General features: G+C 39.6%; 1 protein-coding gene across 7 annotated transcripts; it reads right to left on the bottom strand.

Moving 5' to 3' along the window:
* Positions 1–1,769: 1,769 nt before the first annotated feature.
* SPART (spartin) lies at positions 1,770–22,911 on the bottom strand. Of its 7 annotated transcripts, XM_063126960.1 has the most exons (10): positions 22,152–22,282; positions 18,297–19,126; positions 16,349–16,546; positions 14,188–14,292; positions 11,650–11,773; positions 8,105–8,299; positions 6,768–6,926; positions 6,575–6,665; positions 5,594–5,654; positions 3,076–3,156 (listed from the first exon to the last, which is right to left on the bottom strand). In XM_063126960.1, the coding sequence occupies exons 1-9, from the start codon at positions 22,213–22,215 to the stop codon at positions 5,594–5,596; spliced, it is 1,827 nt and encodes a 608-aa protein (XP_062983030.1). In that variant the 5' UTR covers positions 22,216–22,282; the 3' UTR covers positions 3,076–3,156. The 7 variants fall into 7 exon arrangements, with proteins under 7 accessions (XP_062983025.1, XP_062983027.1, XP_062983026.1 ...); XM_063126955.1 differs by lacking the exons at positions 5,594–5,654; positions 22,152–22,282 and adding an exon at positions 22,734–22,911 and having other exon boundaries at positions 1,770–3,156; XM_063126957.1 differs by lacking the exons at positions 5,594–5,654; positions 22,152–22,282 and adding an exon at positions 22,775–22,911 and having other exon boundaries at positions 1,770–3,156.
* Positions 22,912–23,343: the final 432 nt, after the last annotated feature.

Here is a 23,343-nt window from a genome sequence, read left to right as displayed (position 1 = left end):
GCTGAAGATGGGAGGCGACTGTATGCAAAAAATCTGTGTCATTTTTAAATGTGACAGTTACACAGTATTGTAGCTAAAACCCTTAAGGACTAAGAACTTTTTTCAACACGCCGGAAGGAGAGATTTATCTACTCAAAGTAGGCAGTGTCACCACCACTCATTTCAGGACCTAAACACCCTAATGACTTCGATTCTAAACTTAAAATTGGGGTTATCTAAAGCTAAATGTAGCAGCCCCCTTATTGGGAGAAAAAAAACCCACAACCCATTAAAAATGAAATAAGTAAATAATGCAAATGCTATTTTGAGTTTACAGTCTCCATGATTTGCCCTGTTCTGCAATGTTATTTAAATTGCAGTGAAGGTCATGTATAAGGGTGAACAGATTAAGACTTAAATTAAGGGATTTTGTTACAAATTGTTCTGTGGGGCTTCCCCCCACCCAACGAAGACAGGACTTCAAATATAAAACCCTACATGGCTCTGGACCCCAATACCTCAGGGACTGCCTTTCCCCCATATGAACCTACTCAGTCCCTAAGGCTTTCAGGGACACCCTTCTGCATGTACCCTGCTCCAAAAGAAGCTTGGGAGGTGTTAGCCTATAGTCCTGAGGTTCAACACCTGTTTTAGATGAAATGGGAAGCAGAGCACTCAATTTTTAGCAGGACTGTTTATGGACTAGGCAGCACATACAACTGCAAACTGGTTTGCATCTGATTGTCAAATAGTGCAGCCAGCCTCCTAACTTTGCAGTCCTATACACAACCAGGAGTAAGTCCCATTAAACTCAATAGGAAGTGCTTCTGGATTGCAATATAAACCTCTTCCCCCTATTACCATTCTTCGAAGGACCTATCCTCAGAAGAGGGGTATTAGAATTGTGTCAGCTTTCCTGTTGGGTGGCTAATGCAAAATTAATGACACAAGTGTTATAAATGGCTCAATGGAAATTCACATTCAAGGTTAACATGTTTTGCTTTGTTTGACTATTTACAAAGCTACCATACACAAATATCTCTGCCCTAGGAGTACTAAAAAGCCAATTTTGCTATGAGCACACGTCTATGTTCTGTTCAGTAGCTGTTATTATTTGCAACATTTGTATACCACTCCACATCTAAACTGATTCCGGAGCGGTGAACAATGAAAGATAAAAGGAATAAAATGTCTTTTAATACTAGGAATAGTTGGTACTTTTTACTTTAACAGAAGCTGCATGCTTCTAATGATGTAACATGCAGAAATGGAACAGGAGCAATTTTCCTGTATCTTCTGTCTGCCAGGAAAAGTTCCAAGTGTTGAATTTTTTTTTTCAAGTAGCCATTAAAGTCTCCAAGTCTATAAGGGAAAACTGATAACTACTTGTAAATGAGATGATGATGATTATCAAAGATATGTCGTCCAGGCCTGGGCAAAAGAATCTATTGGTAGATCTCTGGGTGATTTGCAGTAGATTGGCAGGGATTTCAGACTCCGAATTGTTCAGCAATAGCAGCAACAAAGAGACTTTCTTTCTCTGCTCTAAATTATGTTGCTGAAACAGGAATGATTTGTACGCGGAAGAACTGTGGGTTCCTGTCTTTTGCACCAGACACCGGTAGGTGGATCTTAGGGTTCTAGTGAAAACATGTGTGAAGTCTGCCCATCCTTAATCTTGTCCACATATACAATATGAGGTCACAAAGGTTTCACAATAGCCTTTCATCACGAGTAAACTGATTTTCACTGTAGCTTTTCCATGCAAATAAAAATGCAGGTAACCAAACTATGCATCATAAGTTTATTTATAGTTTTATATTTATAAGACATTGCAAGTGGTTAGCTCCTTAAACAGTGGATGTGTTCCTCTTAAGTGGCATTATATTTCTGCTGTAGATTTTATCAACCCTACCAATTTTAGCAGCTGTGAAACCTCACAATAGGTTTTATGTCAAAATCTGAACCAAAAGACATTGTAACACATGGAAGACTCCCACATTAACAGTAACTGAACTTTTATATTAGATAGTGAAGTGGAGCAAAGTTTAACATCCAACATAGGAAATTCATCGCATTCCATCACAAGGCAACAAGATTCACTTCTGAATAATGCAGGCTTTCAGTTTACAGTAGGGTGATCCTATAACAAATACAGAGCACAATTAAAGCTTTCACAGAATCTCAGCCCTAAAGAGAAAGTCTGTTCCCACAGACAGGCTGAATAATGCCAACTATAAGTCCTGCCTACCAAAGCTGGCAACTGAGTCCCCAAAAATCGAGGATTTCACAAAGTTTGGTTAACTGTTTTGTATCACTAATCCAGGAAAGAACGGATTAGTGGTACATTTCAATTTTTGGTTTTGGTTGCAATTTTTGGTTTGCTCACACAATGGGGAGCCAGCAGTGAGAAAAGCAATCCTGGAAACAAGTGGAAACGCTTCTTTCCCGATCAGGACAGATCAGTGGAACTTGAACTGCCATGTTCATTTTGACTTTTTGGAATGCCTAGCGCCCCATTGCAGCAGTAGTAGGATACTGCCCCTAGTTTTAACTTACTAGCTTTGCCAGTTGTTTGCATAAAGCTGAAGTAATGTATTCCGTTAGACTGTTCAGTTTCAGTAACTATTCCAATGATTAGTTATTCCAATATATTTTGTCTGTATTGTTACAAAAATAGTCCCACTATACATGAAACTAGATTCAGATTTTCCACTTTAATTTGAAAAATATTGAGTACCCTTGTGCAAATTTAATGCTACTGAAAATTCATTTCTAAGTCTTGCAGTAATATGGGAGCTATGGATACTTGAAACCATTTATGTTAGAAGAGGCTAAGTTTCAACTTCAATAATTAAGTCCAGGAGTCTTAAAAGTTAGAAAAATACAGCATCTGTTAATACTTTTGAATAAGTTACAGCATACATTAAGGCTTTGGGCAATTCAATCACACAATGTCTTCAGCATCCATCTTCTTTTTTCTCTCTCTTTTCAATAGCTTTAGATTCATCCTTTTCTATAATTTTATATTCATCCAACACAGCATGTCCCGTTTCCTTTGCAGTTCTCTTCACCATAGCTTTGATTCCAATGTTGTCAATATTGAAAGCTGTCACACCAACGTTGATGGCAGAATTTACTGCATCATCTGTGGCATGTCCAGCATCATCCCCATACCTTAACAGAAATAAGGAACATGTCAATAGAGATCTAAATGTTTTTGTACAACTAAGTAAAGCTGTTATATGCATGCCTCCATTCCCAAATGATGGCTCAAGATTCATTTGAAAAACCTGAAATCAATAAGCATACAGAACGGTTTGATCCACCTCTTGAAATCCTTCCATAGCAGAAATGACACAGAAGAGAATGAATTAAGATGGTTTTATAGGGCTGCTAATTGTCCCAGATTTAATTAATTCTTTTTTTCTCCCTTGCTTCAGAGAATTAGTTTTTACTCAGTCATTTTAGATACAGACCTCAAAGTTATGCTTATACATGATACTAGAACAAAAGTTTTGTTCCCTCCAGAATAAAAAGTTAAGTAGGATTTGGGATTTTTGCTGAAGTTTTTAGCTAAAATATGCTATACTATGTGCTAGGAATAGGATGTATTTAAAAGCTCCAGAGTCCTTAATTTATATACAATTACAAATCGCTAAAAAAATGACATTGCACCAGCATAAACCAGCACTTGTGCAACATAACTAGAGCTTGTTATGGCAATGGGGAAATGTGGTGATTTGCCACCAATATTTGGCTGCAACGAATTTCAGCACCAAATCACTGATCTTTCCCATTGACCTAGTTACATTGTTCAAGCATTAGTTCATGCTAGTGCAATTCATTAGTACTAGCACTGGAGCACAGCTGGATACCACCCAGTTTTTCCAGTAGTCAATAAACTTTATTGTAAAATAGGAGCATCAAAGCCCACTTTCTTGCCCTGCAGTGTGAGTTAAGCAAAATTCTTTCTTATTATAATAGCCTATAGGAATAGCCTTCTACTACTCTGATGAAAGTTCACTGTGTGTTCTTAGTATATGTACAAATTAGGACTTGAATAGGCCCTTTTTGAGTTCTCAGAATTTCCCTTATTTAGTTTTGCTTCTGCTGTAACATTTTCCTGTACAAAGGATAATCTCAATCATTTCCAACTGTGGAGGACAAGTATAACAATTCTACTCCAGTGATGGAGCTGCCAGGACTCATCATGGAGGATTGCAGCCCAGTTTACTTTATGTTTAGTCACATGCCACTTTGAGACAAATGGTGCAAATGGGTGTAATTATACTAAAAATACAAAGAAATAATTCTAGAAGTTACCATGAGAAGTAAGCTATTGCTTAACCAAACTGAGGAAAAATACACTATGAAGGATCAACCTGTATGTAGCGGCAGTAATACTAGTGGTACACAAAGCAACTATCCTTTGCTAATCTTCCAGGGTGGCCAACCAAATTTTGAAGTCAAATGTTTGAACTCTTGTATTGTTCTTAGAATAATCAAAATAATCTCGGTCATGACCAAACTCAATAATGAATTCCTTATTTCGGAATACACATTAGAACTGAATGGAAGAAGAGCATGATCCAATACTATATGTTAGCAACATGACAGCCTTATAATTATAATTATAAAAGAGAGCTTCAGCTATTCGGCAATATAAAAATGTAGTAAATAAATGAATGAAATAACTGTATTTGTCAAACATAACAAATTTGATCAAACTAATTGGATACCAAAATATTCCCAGATTTATTAGTTTCACCATGACATCATAAGCCAAAAGCACCAGCATTAAAAGGTAATGAAACTGAATCAAGCAGTACCAAAAATTATACAAGAGTATTCACACCATCTCAAAACTGAATACTGTACTACAGCGGTTAGGAGTTTGCATAACTGATATATTTATATTTAATGTGGGGGGGAGGTAAACTCACCCAAGAACATAAATATTCGATAGAAACTCTTGCTCCGAGAGCCTTTTTTGGCTGAGGAGCGGGGTATAAGTATGATATGATAAATAAATAAACGCAGTTCAAGAACAAGAATTAACATTAACCCAGGTATTTTAAATACCTCATATAATGGTGAGGTAACATTTAACATTACTGGCATGGTATCCCTAATCTCAAACAAGGAAGTGTTGTTAACAGCTTCATGAGGCCAAAGGCAGGGAGGCAGTTTAAGAAGGGGTGGTTAGAATGAGAAAACTCAATACATTCAGGGGATAAATTGCCCATCCCCAGGGTATTACATAACATTTTCCCAGTGAGCCAATAAACTGTTAACCTGAATCTGTTGGAAGCCTCTCCAAGGAACTATGTTGTAGAATGAGTGAGAAGAATCAAGATATTCTACTGTGGACCATTCATTAAACGATATTATGAGTGTGTTTGTCATATACTACTGTAGCTGTTTAGTTCACAATCTTATTACTCTTGCCTGATTTCTGGAACATTTTAAACATCCAGAGTTTGAGATTAACTCTTGAGTGAGTTCTTCCAGGTTGTATGGTTTGATAGTTTTACACAATTTATAAGAGATGGGGTGAATACTCAAAGAAAGTTATCAAGACAATTATTAGTTATAGATAACTACAAGTTACTTATTGCTTTTCACTCTTAGTGGCCATTGAAGGCTGATCTCCTTTTGTCTTATTTTTAAATCTAAAATAAGAAGAAAGATTAACATGAATTGTAACATAGAACAAATTCTTCAGCCTTTCCAGCAATACTTTAGAGATGTGCCATTATTTTGGCACAAAAGGATGCAGCACAGATTAGGTAGACTCCGACCTGGTAGAATTATGGAGGGAACATCCAAGTTAGTCATCTTTATAGGTAGAAAAAATGAGAAGTGATTTTTTTAAAAAAAAACTTTCAAGTTGGCACAGACATTTTCCAACAACGTTCTATTCTGCCCCCCCTACCCCGCCCAACACTAATTTCAAGCTAATTTCAAGTCATTGCTTTCTTTCCTTATTGCATTTCTATACCGCCCAACTAGAAAGCATTCCAAAACTAGACTTCATTTAATCCATCACATTGGAGACTGATTTTAGCCTTGTTAACTTTCATGTCATTTTTTTTCTCTTAAATTCTCTTTTTTGGTAGTCTTGTTTTAAGTAACGAAAAAATATGTAATAAGTTTAATATTTCCAATTACCTTCCTGATTTCAGCTTGTACCCTATTCAAGCTTGTACCCTATTCTATCATTTTTCAGTATCAACAGAATTGCTCCAATTACATAAAAAAGAGGAAGTGGGGAGTCCAATTTTAATAATAAAAGGACATGGAGGCTGAACCTTGTCCATCATTTACCTCCTCGAGGCCCCTCTCTTGAAGTGCTTTGTCTCCCAGTCAAGGTCACTTCTGGTATGGCAGCTCAACTGGAGAGAAAAGTACTTGGGGAGAGGAACTAGTTAGGTTCCCTGTTTTTATAAATTTAAGTGCCATCCTCATGTCTAGTTTGGATCCAACAACAGCAAAGCATTTCTATTGTTTAATAAATCTCATGTGGTAACAATTTCCTAATATAGAAGCATGATCAAAATGTATTGCAGAGCAGAGGCAAAAATTAACTTACTTGTACTTGACAGTCTGAACCGTCTCTTTAGATACATTTTTAGCAATGCATCTTGCAGCACTTTCCAAACCGTGCCATATTGTTGAAAACCCTGCAAAACAAGCCGGCTAATTAAAACCAGAAACAGCAACACAACAACAATTAATACAAGTTATATCACACATTGAGGAACAGTTCTTTTAAGAAGAGTTACCTTGAACTCCGCTTGCTGCGACAACCAGAGCCCCATCAAAAGTAGACTTTCCATCTTTGTCTTTCTTAAGGGATTCTGGAACCAGTTTGCTTCCATGCTTCTTGACATGAGGGGCTAACTCTCTTCCAACACAACTTGCTATAGAACACACACCTTCAACTAAAATGGAAAGCGTGATCGAAACTGACATTTTAATTTCCTTAGAAACATGAGCAATTAAGTTCAGAGATCTGCTGAGTCTCATAAAACAGGTGTTACATTAACAGTTCATCTCCCTTAACAATTTTACTTGCCATATCTCAGCAAGAATATCTCCATTTTTTTTAATGTAGCCCAGATGGGCTGCATTCAGATAACACGCTAACCCATGGTTCAACAAACAACCCATGGCTCAAAACAATCCACATTCAACCTCTGAGTTAGCATGTTGGGTGAACAGCACATTTATCTTTCTAACTTCAGTATTTTTCACAGTTTTTTGAAAAGGAGGCTGGGATACAAAAATTGTTCAAACAATGTTTTCCAAGAGAGAATGCCAAGCCATTCAAGAACTTTTCAATTTACTTCTAAGCAGCCCAACAAACTATTTATAGTTCAGGTAATGTAGACATACAGTACAGCCCTATTAACAAACATTAACATCCTATTACTAACAAAGGGTAAACATTTTCATTGACAGATGGCACCCTTGGGCTTTAGAGCTGGATTGCAGGTCAACTATTTATGTAATTAATCTGATTTTTCAGCCATTTGGTTTTTTTGTCATCCTAGTGCTAATAAGGTAATATGAGAGCTAGAGATGTGAAGGCCTGGATGCAAAATTAAGGCAAGAGAAAGCTATGTCAGCTTCTTTGGATCCTGCTTATCCCTGAAGCTCACTGGGTGGCTGTATGCCAGCCACCAACTCTCAGCCTAATGTACCTCTTAGGACAGTTGCAAGGATATAGTGGGATGACTTGCATTTACGCTTCCGTAATCTACTTGGGAGAAGGAAAGGATGAAAATGGGCTAAATATGCCTAGCAGTATAGGTATATGTTTGTGAGCAAGCAGCTGCTAGACTGTAGGATGTTTTGAAAAGATTATTGAAATTTAAGGACTTTCAACCTCTCACTGAAAACTGCCAGAAATAGCCTCATGTTAGAGAGGCAGATGGTCCATCTATGGTCTCACACCCTCCAGGTTCATGCAGATGCTATGATGTAGATCAAAAGCATCTTGGTTTTTTAATCAAAGTTAATCCATTTTAAAAACAAATGGCAGACTGAAGAAACAAAGCATATCATAAGTTATGTATCTCATAACTTTCCCCAAGGAAATTGGATATTTGTATCTTACCTAAGAACTGACTGACTTTTACAGCTCCTCCTGTAGCTTGCTTTGCTACATGTAGCCCCTTTGCTACAGTTGGGTTGACTTCCAAAGGCTTTTCCTCTGGTTGTATGTGTTCTCTTAGTTTAGAAGCTCCTTTGTGGATTGCTTTCCCAGTATATTCTGCTCCTTTGACCAGGCCCCAGCTCACCCAGGACGCTCCTTTAAAAATACAAAAACAACCCAACAAACAACTGAATAATACAGTAACAAAAGGCAGCACAATTCCATCCTGTCCACTTCTCAGGTCCAGTTTATATTGAAAAATGTGTTGGGAACTCACATACTTGCGCCCCTCCCATGTCTTCAGCAGGCACAGTCCCATCTTCTGCCATGCCATCTTCTGCCTCTAATACACCTAAGAACAAAAGCTTGCTACCTTCATGTAAAAGCATCTACTGCCTGCTGCTGATGTGGGATTTGTAGAGTCTTGTTCTATGAGCATGACAACTTTGGAGCTTGCCCAGTTATTTTTGGTCTCTGCTCAAAGAACAAGGACTATTCCACCATGACACTCCTTTCCCCCACCCCCAAACACACTCAAACCTCTTTAAGTCAGCCTTCACCTCTTCCCTTTGAGGCAACTAATTGCAAATCCAGCTCATCTCCTGAGGACAGAGCAGCTGGGTCTCCAGGCCCTTTAAGGCTGGGAAAGGCAAAGGCAATAATGCTATGAGTTATTCCCTGCTAAGAAGCAGGCATCATACCCTAGAGAACAAGTGTAGCAGTACTGCATCAGATCAAGGTATCTCTCCCATCTTCATCTCAGGAGAGACTGCACTGAGCAATTGTGATAGCATTATCTTGGTTTCCCCAGATGCCAAATCTTATTTCTGGTCCAAGCCTAAACCAGTAGCCATTAGGAAGCACTGTTGCAAATTCTCAGGAAAAAAATGTTAAATCATGTTTGGAAAGTAACTTAAATATTAGACATGATCTTCACCATGTAGGATTAGAACTGTTCTACACATTGTTCGGAATAAGACCATAGGATACTGAACTGACCATTTCAGACTGCTGGTGATGGGTATGTCATATATTTGAACTCTCCATCACACAGAAACTTACTGTACAGAAAAAGGAGTAGGCTTGCTTCACAAAGGTAAGATTTTTATGTAGCAGAGCATTCAAAATATATACCACCCCCAACCTGCCGTAGGAAGCGGTACAGTCCAGAATGCTACCGTCTTTGTCTATATCAGATGTAAATAAGCTTTAAGTTATAGCTGGTCTAGTATCCTCAAGTTTATTCATATATCTTAGAGGCCACTCATCTCTTTCTATAAATACGACTGTGGTCCCTAAGTTCACCTCAGGTTTATACCCTAGATTTACAATATAAGTATACATATGGGATTTTTTTTCAGTTGCTGCTGCATTTTTACTGATTTGGCAGCCCCTGGAGATTTGACAGACTGAAATATATTCTAGATAAAACCTAAGAACCTCATTTTGAGTTACATTTTGCTTTTCGGGCACCTACCTCACCAAGCATTACTTTAGCTTGCTATTTGGGGTTATTCACACAACATGCTAACCCACACACAGTGGGTGAGTATGAATTGTTTTGAAGCATGGGTTGTTTGTTAAACAATGGATTAACGTGTTGTTTGAACGCATCCAGGGCAACTTGTTAACAATATAGCATGGCTTATTTTCTTGAACAAGTCACCTTGAGAACCCATGGTTTGTTGTTGGGTTGTACAGGTTGGTTAACAAGACGCCCTGGTTGTGCTCAGACAACATAACCCATGTGGAAAACATACTGCATTTAGATAACATGCTAACCACGGTTCAACAAACAACCCATGGTTCAAAACAATCCACATTCAACCTCTGAGTTAGCATGTTGGTGAACAGCACATTTATCTTTCTAACTTCAGTATTTTTCACAGTTTTTTGAAAAGGAGGCTGAGATACAAAGTTTAAGCAAGTAAAGAACTGTGTTAATACACTAAACAAAACACAATTTTCGTTCTTTTACTCTCCTCCTGTTCCAAAACCTGATCAAAAAACAATGTAGATCTTCAGCTAATGAGAACTAGTCAAAGCAAACCAGAGGGAAATTGTTCAAACAATGTTTTCCAAGAGAGAATGCCAAGCCATTCAAGAACTTTTAAATTTACTTCTAAGCAGCCCAACAAACTATTTATAGTTCAGGTAATGTAGACATACAGTACAGCCCTATTAACAAACATTAACATCCTATTACTAACAAAAGGTAAACATTTTCATTGACAGATGGCACCCTTGGGTTTTAGAGCTGGATTGCAGATCAACTATTTATGTAATTAATCTGATTTTTCAGCCATTTGGTTTTTTGTCATCCTAGTGCTAATAAGGTAATATGAGAACTAGAGATGTGAAGGCGTGGGAAAAAATGGAATTTTTTGGGGGGGGGAGGGGAGGGTGTGTGTTCTTCCATTCCCCCCCCCCCAGGACTGTTTTTGTTGTTCTCCAAAAAACTGAACAGCTTCAGATTATGAGATGTTTTCTTTTAGACTTTAAGACAAAGGCAATATCTGCACCAAGCAGGATATGACACTTTGAAAATGGTTTGAAATCTGTATACGGAGTGTGTCCTGGGCCCCAACAGTTGTCACTTCTGTTATAAACCATTTTAAAGAAGTAGTGTAGATCCTGCCAAAGCCTTTATATATAGTTAATAAAATGATTTCTAAAAACTATGTAATAAAAACAAAGTCTGTAGATGTAAAGTGACTGGAAATAATGAAGCCATGGGGGGAAATGGTTTTCTAATCCTCTTTGTAATATTCCCAGCTTAGTTAGTTATTCCATTCCTTATTAAAATTATTGATCTAGAGTATATTTACGTTCAGTTTCCCAACATGTGAGTTGAGTCATCACTGTGCATTCTTGACAGTTTGAGTTTTGTTTTATAGAATCCTGTGTTTCTGATGCTGTAGCAATCATTTAATGTAGTTCTAACTTATTCAGACAATAATTACTTTAAAATATTATTGAAAATGATAATTTTATGAGCAAACTAAGTTATACATGAAATAACTTTAGGAACAGAAAGGCTGTTTTATGTTCCTAAAGCATCCCTCCCCAACCTGGCGCCCTCTGGATGTTTTGGACTATAGTGCCCAGCATTCCTAATCTTTGACTACGCTGGCTGAGGCTGAGGGGACTTGAAATCCAAAATATCTGGAGGGCACCATATTGGGGAAGGATGTCTTAAACTAATAAAGTGACTTTAGATCTGTAAAGAGCACTAAAAAAAAAGCATTGCTTATTTTTCCAAATTACCCATTTTTCCAATGAACCACTGGGGGGGGGGGGGAAAGAGTCATTTTCTTCCATAGCCTCAAAATTTCTGGAAATTTTACATCTCTCATCAGAGAACATGATTTAATGTGCACACAAAGCATAAGTGGCTAGAATCAGGTTCACAACTGTTGATACCTTTAGGATGGAAAATAATTTAACACTTTGCTATAATGAAGATAAAGTACCATAAGCATCTATGTTATCTATTCTGAGAGTACCTGTTAAGATTCCATGGGCTACTTTCTCACTCCAGTCAGGCAACTCTCTCTCTCTCTCTTCAGGTATAGGTTGAATAGGTACAATCTCACCAAGGTTGATGACATCACTTGAAGCCTCTGCAGGCTAAAAGGATGAAATACATATTCAGGAAAACATAATCACAAGATCAAAAGCTAAAGCAATGAAGTGTCAAATTAGCCACCAAGTTACCTGACAAAGAAATTTACATTACAACTAGTATGTCTCCCATATATGTACATGAGTTACAATTTTTAGAGGGCTACTACAGTCGGCTTCAACTGGGGGAGCCTGGGGTTTGTAGGATTTAATGAACTGCCCCTTATCTCACCCCCTAATAATTTGACTACAGGTATATTATACTTTTGCTACAGTAAAAGGGTTCAGTAATCTTTTCACAGATAATGTATTTGTATTATAATATTTACAACAACCAAAAACTCCTCACAGCTTCCTGTTTTATTAGCCAACTTGGGGGCTTTTTTCATAATAAAAACGTAGGTTATACACAAATTATTTACATTTAAGAGCAAGAAGGGATGGTGCTCAAGTCTACCTCTCCCTTTCAATTTAAGGGGAAGTGCAAGTTTCTTTCATTCAGTATTGTTAACCGCCCTTACATTGCATCTCTTTGTTCAATGAGTCAGGACTGAAAGGATGAAGGGGTCTTTTTGAGACAGGGCAGGGAGGAGGAGAAGGGTGGCTTTACTCCTACATGTTTTTCCTGTCTGAATTTACAAACAAGTGCATTCATTTCTTTTGTTCTTGGGGTTTTACACACTGGCACAGCCACGAACAGGACAAAGTTGAGCATGTGATGAACCCTTTTGTTAGAGAAGAGAGCCCTGTTATAAACCAAACATTTTGTATTAGAAACCACATATCAATCGGCAGCTTAAAAAATACCAACAATAAAGATGGGCCGACAAGTGCATTAAAAACGTATTTTAACAATATGTTACATTGTTATGAGTGAGGTGGGAGAAGAGAGTGGAACCAAACTATTAGCATGAGTATGTACAGTCACAGCTCCAGACCAGCTATATTTTGACACCAGTAAGGTTCAATTCTGATATAGTCTTCCATCAAAATTTCACTCAAGCAGCTGCATAAGGATGTAGAAGGCAAAACCTCCATGGATTTTCCGTTACAACTTTTCCCCATGAACATGTGAAATATCTAATACATTATAGATAATCTCTTTGGTACAACAAGACAGTAACTATTGCTGAGTAGTGAACAAAAGCAAATATGAGTCATTTGCTGAGTCGCTACCTATTTTGTGTACATAGCTTAACTTACATGCTTATCAGTTAAAAATAGCCTGTACTCATGTGAAAGCAGGAGCCAAATATACACAACTGATGTGTATTTCCAACTAATCCTCTATAAGCTCCTTAAGTGAGTCAATGTTAAACAGAAATAGGTATTTGACAACTCAGACCACAGTTCAATCAATTTTTGTAAAGTCATGCCATTGATGTACAGCTGCTAAGTATATCCCCCAAAGCATTTTAAAGGAGTTCTATGTTGAATTATTATCTAGAGCTCACACAATCAATTGCAATATTCCCTTTTCTGATCAATTTCTAAACTTTAACTAAATAAGCAACATTATGCTGGATTGGATTGTGACAATACACGCTAAAAATTGAACTAATCGATCAGAATTACTGACAGTACTAAAGATCTTTCAACCCCAAATGTCACAGTCTTCAAAAAACATGGGCAAATAAGCAAAGAACTAAACAGCCATCTTTCTTCTAGAACCGTTTCATGATTCTGTCAAAGTCAGAATTGTTCAACAATTCAAAAATCTTAAAATGCTCTTTGTTTGTAAGCAGCTCTTAAATTTCCCAGTTTGGGCCATGATAGGAAACTGTGGTTTAACGAAGCACTATATCTTCTCGAAGCCGGGCAGTCAGTGGGGAGAGAATGGACTGCACAGGCATGAGAATTTATTCTCAGTTCAATAAACTGAGTTTAGCAGATTAAGATAGTTACATCTGAACCAAGCCAGTGTTGTGAATGTACCTGAACAGAGACCAACATTCTTCGACAGCAATAATAGTGCCGCCACTTCATAAAATATATATGGATTATAGAATTGAGTGATAAAACTAGTTTCCAGTTCAAACTTGGTTTCTATGCTCTCATTAAGAAATGAAGATGTGCCTGCATTGAGTTTTACCTACACCTTCAGCCATCTCATAATTTGTGTCCTTCAGCTCGTCTGTTCCATCCCTAATAAAGGGATACATGTATTTTTGTATACTTGGCATAATAACATAGGCTGCCAAGTATTAACACTCTGAATCTTTTGTATTTTAAAAAATCTACACCATGTTTTCAATGCTCTAATATTGTTAGTTTCACAAGAGCCATTGTTGGTGGCATATACAGTTTACAATAAACTTCCCACATCATAAAACAAAGGCAGTGTCTATTTCTGACATTTAACATGTGTTAACTTAGTATAAGTTTGCCACCACTTTTAAGTCGTAGTCCTAAAAATTTACCTTGGCTCTGAGTTCAGATCTCTGTTTTAACAGATCCTCAAAAAGCTCTTTGCAAGATCTTGAGCGTTCTGACGGTAACCCTATTCCCCCATGGGATCCTGGAACCTGTGGTACCATATCAAGGACATTAATAGATTCACAAGCGTGAAGGCTCAACAAGGAATCCGTTCTGTACGGTAGCACAGTAACAGGCAATAATATCACACAGTGCAGGGAATTAATATTCTTATGACTTGCATACAGATGGACTCATGCATTAATAAAGATCTCCATGTGTTTGCAGAATATGTGAAAAAGTCATTGCAGGATCAGGATGCTCATCATCATATGGCTAGTTCCCCAACTGTTTGAAACTAATATTTTAAGAAAGAGGATAGTGTGATTTAATTCATTAAGACAAATTACAGGTTTTTACTTCTTTTGATAATCCATTTCAGTTTCACTGTTAAAAATCTGGACAACCATCTGTCAGGTGGATTCCTGCATTGAGCAGGGGGTTGGATTTGATGGCCTTATAGGCCCCTTCCAACTCTACTATCTTCATTTTAAATATTGGTAGAAATTAGATTTTGCTCAGTCTTTGCTCCACTGGGAGTGACTGAACTGGACAAAGTATTCCTGTTACACTACATGTTATAGAGGTATTTCCCTGTATCTGCCCAATAGTTTGCTGGGGGGTGGGGGAGAATCATACTAGCTTCACCCAGGGTTGATTCATTTAAATTTTAACCATGATTTAAATCACCAAGAGAAAACCCCAAATTAAAGAATTGATTAAAGTCACGTTTGCCATTAGTAGTACTTCACATATTTCTTAAACAATGGTGTAAAACCAGGTCACTAAACATCTTAATTTACATTGACTGCAGCATTTTATAACACCAAGGAGTGTATGTTGCTAGGTAGGGTGTCTCTTATGCCTAGAAGCCACAACAATTTTTCTGTGGCTAAAGTTTGGGGGAATTTAGGAAATGGAAGTAGTGTCTGTACTGTAATAGCTTCCCTTTTTCTTTCCAGCCCACTGTTCCTTTCTATCGGCCTCCAACTATTGTCTTAACTATCTCCTCTTAGGCCTGTACCATATAAACATAGAACAACAGTCCTACCCAGCCTGTGTCTTTGCACATGCAACTACTCAGAGAAACAGAAACCATAAGCCCAGAACTTCCAAGAAGCCAGAGCTGGTAGTTAGGTTGGACAGAGTTCATGAGATGAAAAACTGAAATGAATGCTCATATTTTCTATGTGTGTGAGTGTGACAGAGCCAATCATTCATTTTTTATGAAACTATAAGGGCACAGTCCTATCGATTGTGCTCTTCCTGCTCTGAAGGCCCCGAAATCCAGAGATTCCTATGCCTTACTGGACTGAGGCCAGCAGAGTGGGAGGAGTGGCAGACACAATTTCCACCTCCCCACCTTCCATTCTTTTCAGCCCGTTTAGTGAATGCGCTTCAGCAGTGGAAGGAAAGAGACTGGAGGCAGCTCAGGAGAACTCGTATCCTGGCCTCTCCAGTCTCCACCCTCCCCTGCCCACAGGAATGTGCCCTTTCCTCCAGTAACGTCACTTTTCCAACCTCAGAGGGTGGCTAGCTTGGTTCTTTCCACATCAGCTGCAAGAGAATAGGGAAAGAGGGGCCAGATCTCTGACATCCCCTTCTGAAGTCAGAGCACTGCCTCTGACCTGGAAGAGGGGAATCTAAGCTATCCTATGGCCCCTAGGATGCTTGCCCAGGATCCATAGGATTACTGTCTTAGTGGAGGTTTAGCATTTGACATGAAATTTAACTGTAACTATGCTTCTTTTTTTTTTACAACAGAAGATAAATTTAGTATTTTACTAATGGTTATTAATGTTTTTTAAAAAGGTTTTAATTATTATTATTTTAATCATTTTTTTATCAATTTTGGCCTCACCTGCCTTGCCCTTCATAGCACCACACTGGAAACTTACTTTTGGTCAATATCTTCCAGCAGTTTTCCAGCTTCTATGAACCATATTCTACATTTCCTAATGAGAGTCCTTGCATTGGTAATAATGAAATTCATTTATTGTGCTCCACAAATCAGACAATTTCAGGGCTCACCAGTGTCACTCAGTGATACCTGTAAATTGTTTTGTTTTAAATTACTCTACTGGATGTCGTAATGAGGGTGTTTACCTGCACTCTAAGGTCAGACATCTGTTTTAGCAGATCTTCAAACAGTTCTCTGTCAGCAGCTGGAAGTTCTGAAGATAAAACTACTCCCACATACGATCCCGACACCTGAGACATCACGTCAGGGAACATATAGACTCCAGTGTTACAGGAGAGGACAGGTGACTGGTTGTGCATAAGGGGATACAGCCAGTCACAAACCTGGAAAACAGAAGACCAAAAGGATATTTTGAACTCAACACTACCCTTTCTAATGAATAATATATTAACACTTAGGAGTTTTCAAGTTTAACAGCAAGCATAAGAAAACCAGTACATGGAATTGTATACAAACAAATCCAACCGTTACAAATTGAATTAGTGTTATACCATGTTTTCAGACTTGTACAAAATATATCTTCCATTGTACAAAATGCAGCTTCAAAATCCCTGAAACATGCAGTGGTATAGACTCCTTGCAACCTGGATACCAATCCTGAACATGAGCCTTCAACTGTTAAATTATACAATTAAAGTCTCATATAGAGATATGAAGGCTTTTGGGTGGTTGGGGGAGAAGCTTGGGAAAACACTAAAAACATTTAGGAACAACCTTTTCCTGGGGGGGGGGGCAATGGGTTATATATATAATTTTATGTATTAGATTTCTATAGCACCCCATAGCCAAGCTCTCTGGGTGGTTCACAAAAATATCTGGCTCTCCCACCATTTTTCTTTTCTTTTCCAGGCCTTCACATCTCTAGTTCTAAGGCCATTAAAACTAATAGCCTTAGAAGTGAATGTGTGTGGGGTGGGGGTTATAAAGAGAGGCTTTTGCAGTAGAGGGTCCAATTACTAGGAGCAGTTTTTCATACTGTAATAGCTTTTACTACAGCTAATGAAACACCTGTACATGTCTTGTACTTATAAGGATACAAGGAACTGCTTTACCTCAAGTTATACCCTGCTGCTCAGGGACCCAGCTTTTAGCCCCCAGCAAGAACAGCACTTCTCCAGAATTTCCCAATACACAATGAAAGATGAGCCCAGCACATGGCAAAAGTGCACACAAGTGACTGCGCAGAGTTTTCACAGGTTTGCAAGGAGCTACTACATGTTAGATTGGAGACCCCACTTCAAAGAAATAAAGAAAAAGTAAGAATCACCATTTTGGGGGAAATAGTTCGGCTTCTCTATAAAAGATTTTTTTAAAAAAAAAGATTTGCCAATGACGATTTCATGGCAATCCAACATACACCTACAAGTCAAGAATTAGTTCTGTACTGTGTTTGAACTGAGTGCTGACCAAACCTTTTGAGCTTCACTGTGGTCCTGCATGAACTGAAATTGCATCTCAGAACACACACAACACTTTCTGGTAGCTGTGCAGAACAGGGGAAAATTGGCAATGGAAGGCAAGGTTTCAAAAGCTTGTTTGGCATTACAAATATTCTCACTAGGGAACTTCCATAAGCTTTCATGGAACACATGTTGAAAATCACTGTTCACGGACAGCAGAAGCAGATGAGCTTTGGCCTCCCGACCACTACTAATACTAACCCGCCCCTAACCACAAACAACCAAGAAAGAGAACCTATGGTTTGCTCTTGGGTTGTGAATTCTGAGTTGTTTAAACCATACATTGTTGTTATGTCTGAACCCAGAACCATGGGTTGTTTCACCATGATACAGAGGTGGACAAGAGTGGTCAAAAATCCCAGCTGATCTAAATGCCAGTGCCGCAAAGGCATTTGGGATAAAGAGAGAAAAAGGGCAAAGGAGGAGAGAAGCAAACAAGCCAGGGATTTGAGAAAATAAACCACGGTTTGTTCAAACATCTGCTAAATAAATCCTTGTGGGCAACATGGATTAGTGTTATGTGTGAGCCAGGTCACTGGCACCTACTTAAAGAGCTCGCCAAATGGCTTAAGAACACCCATGGCTGTAGCACAAGTAGAACTGTAGGCCTTACCTGAAGGAAAGCAGGGGGGCGATTCTGGGCTGCTGCAGCATCAGTGTCCAAAAATTTCACAATGCGGAGGTATCCAGGATATGAGGGAGCACTGACTTGTCCGTCAGGGGCCACATAGAATATCTGCACACCATGGGGAATGAGGATCAGTTCATCAGCATCTACTCCAAGGCTCTGAACAGGAGGTGGTTGCGTGCACTTGGTGTAGAAATCGTCTCCAACGGATGAGAACTCTCCAGAGTCTGTCCCGTACGACACGGTATAGTGCCCATCAGTGGCTTCAGGGGTATAAGCAGGGGGTGCTTCAATGGGCTGTGAAGATGAAGGACTCATCACAGCCATCTGCCCTTGGCTTGTAGATGCACCTGTTGGAAGTGGCTGAGATGGTGACATCAGTGAATTTGGTACAGGAGGCCTCTGTGGCTTTTCTTTGGGAGGAATTGATGGATATAACCTGGGCATCTCTCTAGCGGAGGACACTGCACTAGGATTAGGTTGTGCACTTTCATCCAGAATGCTCAACCGGGCATTGACATTTTGTAGAGTCTCTTTCATTTTTTGCTGCATCTGCCTGGCAGACTCCCACCTGGCGCCCGTGCATTCAGGACCATGGGATGGAATGTTAACTCCCCTGAGCAAGTGGTTGAGACCCTTCTTGTAATAATTCCTGGCATCTTCCTTCTGTCCCACCTCATCTGTATTCAGGGCTTTATTAATAAACACAAACGCTTTCTTATACTCTTCTTCTATTGCCTTCACTTTCACATCCTCTTGCATAGCTGAATTCTGTTCTTGATCCATTACTGCAAACTGGAACACAGCATGAATAACTAGAGACATAAAGCAGAAGAGAACACTTCCGTTAGAGAATACCTATTATATGGATGTCAGAGAGAGAGAGAGAGAGAGAGAGAGAGAGAGAGAGGGACTGAAGGTACAGTGTTGGATACAACTGGGCTATGAAGTCTTGAATTAGGTTTCAGGGATATCTAGTGATCCTAATTTACTGAAAAACAGGTTTTCTTGTCTTCAAAGGGATATTTCCTCAATCTACAGAGTTATAATACTGGCTTCTTCTTGTGTTGTAAATTTAAAGGTTAACTGGAAATTCACAACAAAAAGCCCTACCCATTTATAAGGCTTCAAACCTGATGCAAGTCAGAGGTACCTAATCCCAAACAAGTCACTTAGAGCACAATCCTATTTGATCAGCCAACTAGGAGACTTACAAGTATCCAATGCAGAGCAAGAAGCACATTGCACTTCCCACTCTGCATTTTAGCTAGATGGGTGGTTTCACACTTCTACAGGAGGCCTCGGGGAGGAAAGGAGACGGGACAACAGGGGATAGCTCATGTCCCCTCATTCCCAGTCTCTCCCTTCCCACCCCTCTTTCTCCCCTCTATGAGCTCGTGTTTGCACACCAGCTGCGAGGTCAGACTGCTGTCTCTGGCCTTGGATCTGGGAATCCGAAATATCCTATGTTCCCCAGGCACTGTCTAGGCCCCATAGGATTGCTCCCTCCATACATTAGTATATGAGTTGCTCCTTAAAGGTGGAAAAGCCTTTAAAAGCTTTTAATGCTCCCGGATATTTCAATATGTGCTTGGTAGGCTGATCTCCTGCTGGTGTAAACCCTAAGTTTCCCACCACCTGCAAATTTATAGTAGGTTTAAATGACCAAGAAAATCAAGTAGCAAAGCTTTCCTGGATGGTACCACTTCAAGCTGCAAGTGGGAGCTCTAATAAACTACTTTTCTACGCACAGGGAGGTTTGTAGCCTCCTGGCTATAGCCTGAAGTGCTAAAATTGATTTGTAAACTGGCCCTTACATTGATCATAAGTCAGAAATACCTGCCACCAGTACTTTCCTATGTTAGCTTAATGCAAATAGAAAGGACACATGCAACTTGAGACACATAAGAACAGCCATGCCAGATTAGACCAAACACCTTTCTACTCCAGCAATCTGTTTGCACAGTGGCTAACCAGATACCAATGGGAAACCCACAAGCAACACATGAGTGTAACAGCTCCTCCTCCTCACTTTCAGCACATCATGCATAATTTTATCCACCTCTATCATGTCTGCCATCACTTGCCTTTTTTCTAAGCTGAACAACCCGAAATGTTGTAATATTTCTTAATAGGGGAGTCGCTCCAGTCCCTTGATAATGTTGGTTCCACTTTTCACTACCTTTTCTAGCTCTACGATATCCTTTTTGAGTGGTGGTGGCCAGAACTGTACACAGTATTTCAAGTGTCATCGCACAATAGCTCTGTAGTCTTCTATTTTTAATTCCTTTTTAATTCCTTTTAAATCATGGCCAACAAGGATTTTGCCTTGTTCACAGCAGCCACACACTCGGTGCTATTGTGTTTTAAGCAATCAAATATACAGTGTGTTTCTAAGCATGTTTACAGAAAAGTTAGTCCCACTAAGGACTTCCTATTGTGCTTTGGATTTTTAGAGTAGCTAAATCCCAGGCTTAAAGTACTTTGGGGACAAGTAAAGTCCCTCTGTTAGAAATAAAAGTTAGTTTTACCCTACCCTGTGCCTGCTTACCCTACCCTGTGCCTGTTTGCATTCTCTTCCCCTCCTTATTGTTTTACTATGATTTTATTAGATTGTAAGCCTATGCGGCAGAGTCTTGCTATTTACTGTTTTACTCTGTACAGCACCATGTACATTGATGGTGCTATATAAATAAATAAATAAATAATAATAATAATAATAGTTTAAAAAACTGTTAACTAAAACATGGAAAGTGACAGCTTTGAAAAAATTACCACCAGGAGTGTTCTGGGTTGGTGGGGGCAGGATGGCTTTGAAGTGTGACACAGTTCTGCCACAAATACAATTGTACACTCATGATATTTCAGGTCAAAGTGCTCTTTAGATTTTGCTCTAAAAAGCAATCAACATGCAACAGATTAGACCACTAAATAGCGAACGTCAGCAGGGCACATGAGAGAGGAAGTATCCTGGTCATAAGATTTTGGTGGATGGAAGCCAGCTTTAATTCTCAGGTCTCTAAAGTTCAGCTTCAATTCTATTGGGACAAAATCATTCAGACAGTTAGCAAATACTATCAAAGGGCACGATATGAAGGCAGGTGATACAGCTGCCTAGTTGACGCTAGGAAGAGGCCGCTAGGAAGAGGCCGTAGCTCAGAGGTAGAGCACATGCTTCATATGCAGACAGTCCCAGGTTTGATTGCTGGCATTTCCACATAGGGTTAAGGAAAAACCCTGCCCCACACCCTGGAGAACCAGTGCCAATGATGACAATACTGGTCTGACTCAGTATAAGGCAGCTTCCCATGTTTCTAGATTGGTCTGGGTTCAGTGCCTGCATAGCAGATCACCTGGGAACCCCATATATGCCATCTTGACTTCTATGATGGAAGAAAGGATGGGTATAAAGGTATTAAATAAATGAATAAATACTCAACACCTCTCCTTTCCCAATCTACTACTTATAGACAATATATCTCATAGCAAGGGGACCAAATATCTTATACGATTTGGAAAACAACAGCAACAAGGTACCCATAGAGGCTTTTACTTTAACTTCCCCCCACCTCATCCCCAAGCTGAAATCCCATGCACATTTTTCTTAAAAATAGTCTTCCCCAACCTGGTGCCCTGCGGATGTTTTGGGCTAGAAGTCTCAACATTCCTGACCATCCGCCATGCTAGCTGCAGCTAATGGGAGTTTAAGATCAAAACATATAGAGGGAACCAGATTGGGGAACGCTGCAAAAGTAAACCCTGTTGCACTTCGTGGAACTTACTTCTGAGTAAACACACAGAACAACCTAACTCTAGGCAAGTTTATTTGAAACTAAATACCTCTGAACAACGTCGGCTTCCTTCTTACTGTACAGTCGCAGACTGCAAAATACCAGTAACGCATCCATAAGGCACAGAAAGGCTTAGTCCCAACACTAAAAAGGTGCTACTAAGAGTAAACGCAGACTGTCAACACTACCAGGTCAGGCGATGGGCTGCTATATTCAAAGATTCCTCTTTCTACAAACACACACGAAACAAACATCCCCAAGATTTAATCCGAGCCTGGATTTACTAGAGCTCAATCTCTAAATTTATTTTTATATTTTTACACCAGGGCTTCTCTTTTAGAAGTCGGGCCTCTGAACATACACAGAGTGCATTTTCAGCAACAACCGGCTACCACGCTTAGGGCATCAAGAAGGTGAGGCGGGGGAGGGAAGAGAACGCGCAGAAAGCGCACCCCAGCACCCTTCTGTTCAGAAGTTCATCTTCAACACAGGGAATTCGACATTTTCTTACTCTTTCCTTCTCCTGGTGCTGTATCCCCCACCCCCGTTTTCCCCTTCACTCACGGGACCCGGGAGGCGAAGACCTTCTCCGGGTTCTGCAAAAAGAAAAGGAAAAAACACACACACGCACTTGCTGAAGCGCACGCGGGGGGAAAAAGACCCTCCTCTTACGATTGCTACTGCAGCTACTGCCTCAGCTGTTGCTGCTCTAGTCCACGTCACGCTACGTCACGTGAGCGCCTGCCGTCAGCCGCCGCTTGCTTCGTGTTGATCCTTTCCTCCCACGAGAAGCTTCTGGGCTCTCCTCAACCGCCTCTGGGCGCTAGGGGGCGCTGCAGTCGGTCGGGTCGAAGCCCTCTGTTTATTGGGTGAGGGCGCAATCGTAGGCAGGTTTCGACAGGAAAAACTCCTACTTGGCTGGCTAGGGAATGTTTGGAGTTATTCTCTCTCTGGCTAGATATGCGGAGGATTGCGCCCTAATCTAAATATCTAGGCTGCGAATCGGAAGCAACTGTCTATAATTAGAATTTAATGTCACGGCTGACTTCCCGGGAATTCTGGGAATTGTAGTTTGAGGGAAATGTAGAAACCGTCAGACCACAAAAAAAAAAAAAAAAAAAGGAAGTTCCCAATCTGGTTTACCAGCTGGGAAGAAGTAGGTTATTAGCCTGGCTGTTTCTGTGCCTATCTTTAAAAATAAATAAGTAAATCACAATTTTTATTTAACTTCTACATTTCCA

This window comes from Elgaria multicarinata, chromosome 5 (genome assembly GCF_023053635.1).
Source record: "Elgaria multicarinata webbii isolate HBS135686 ecotype San Diego chromosome 5, rElgMul1.1.pri, whole genome shotgun sequence".
Taxonomy (NCBI): Eukaryota; Metazoa; Chordata; class Lepidosauria; order Squamata; family Anguidae; genus Elgaria; species Elgaria multicarinata.
The sequence above is the reverse complement of the archived record's forward strand: the minus strand, read 5'-3'. Positions and strand labels throughout refer to the sequence as shown.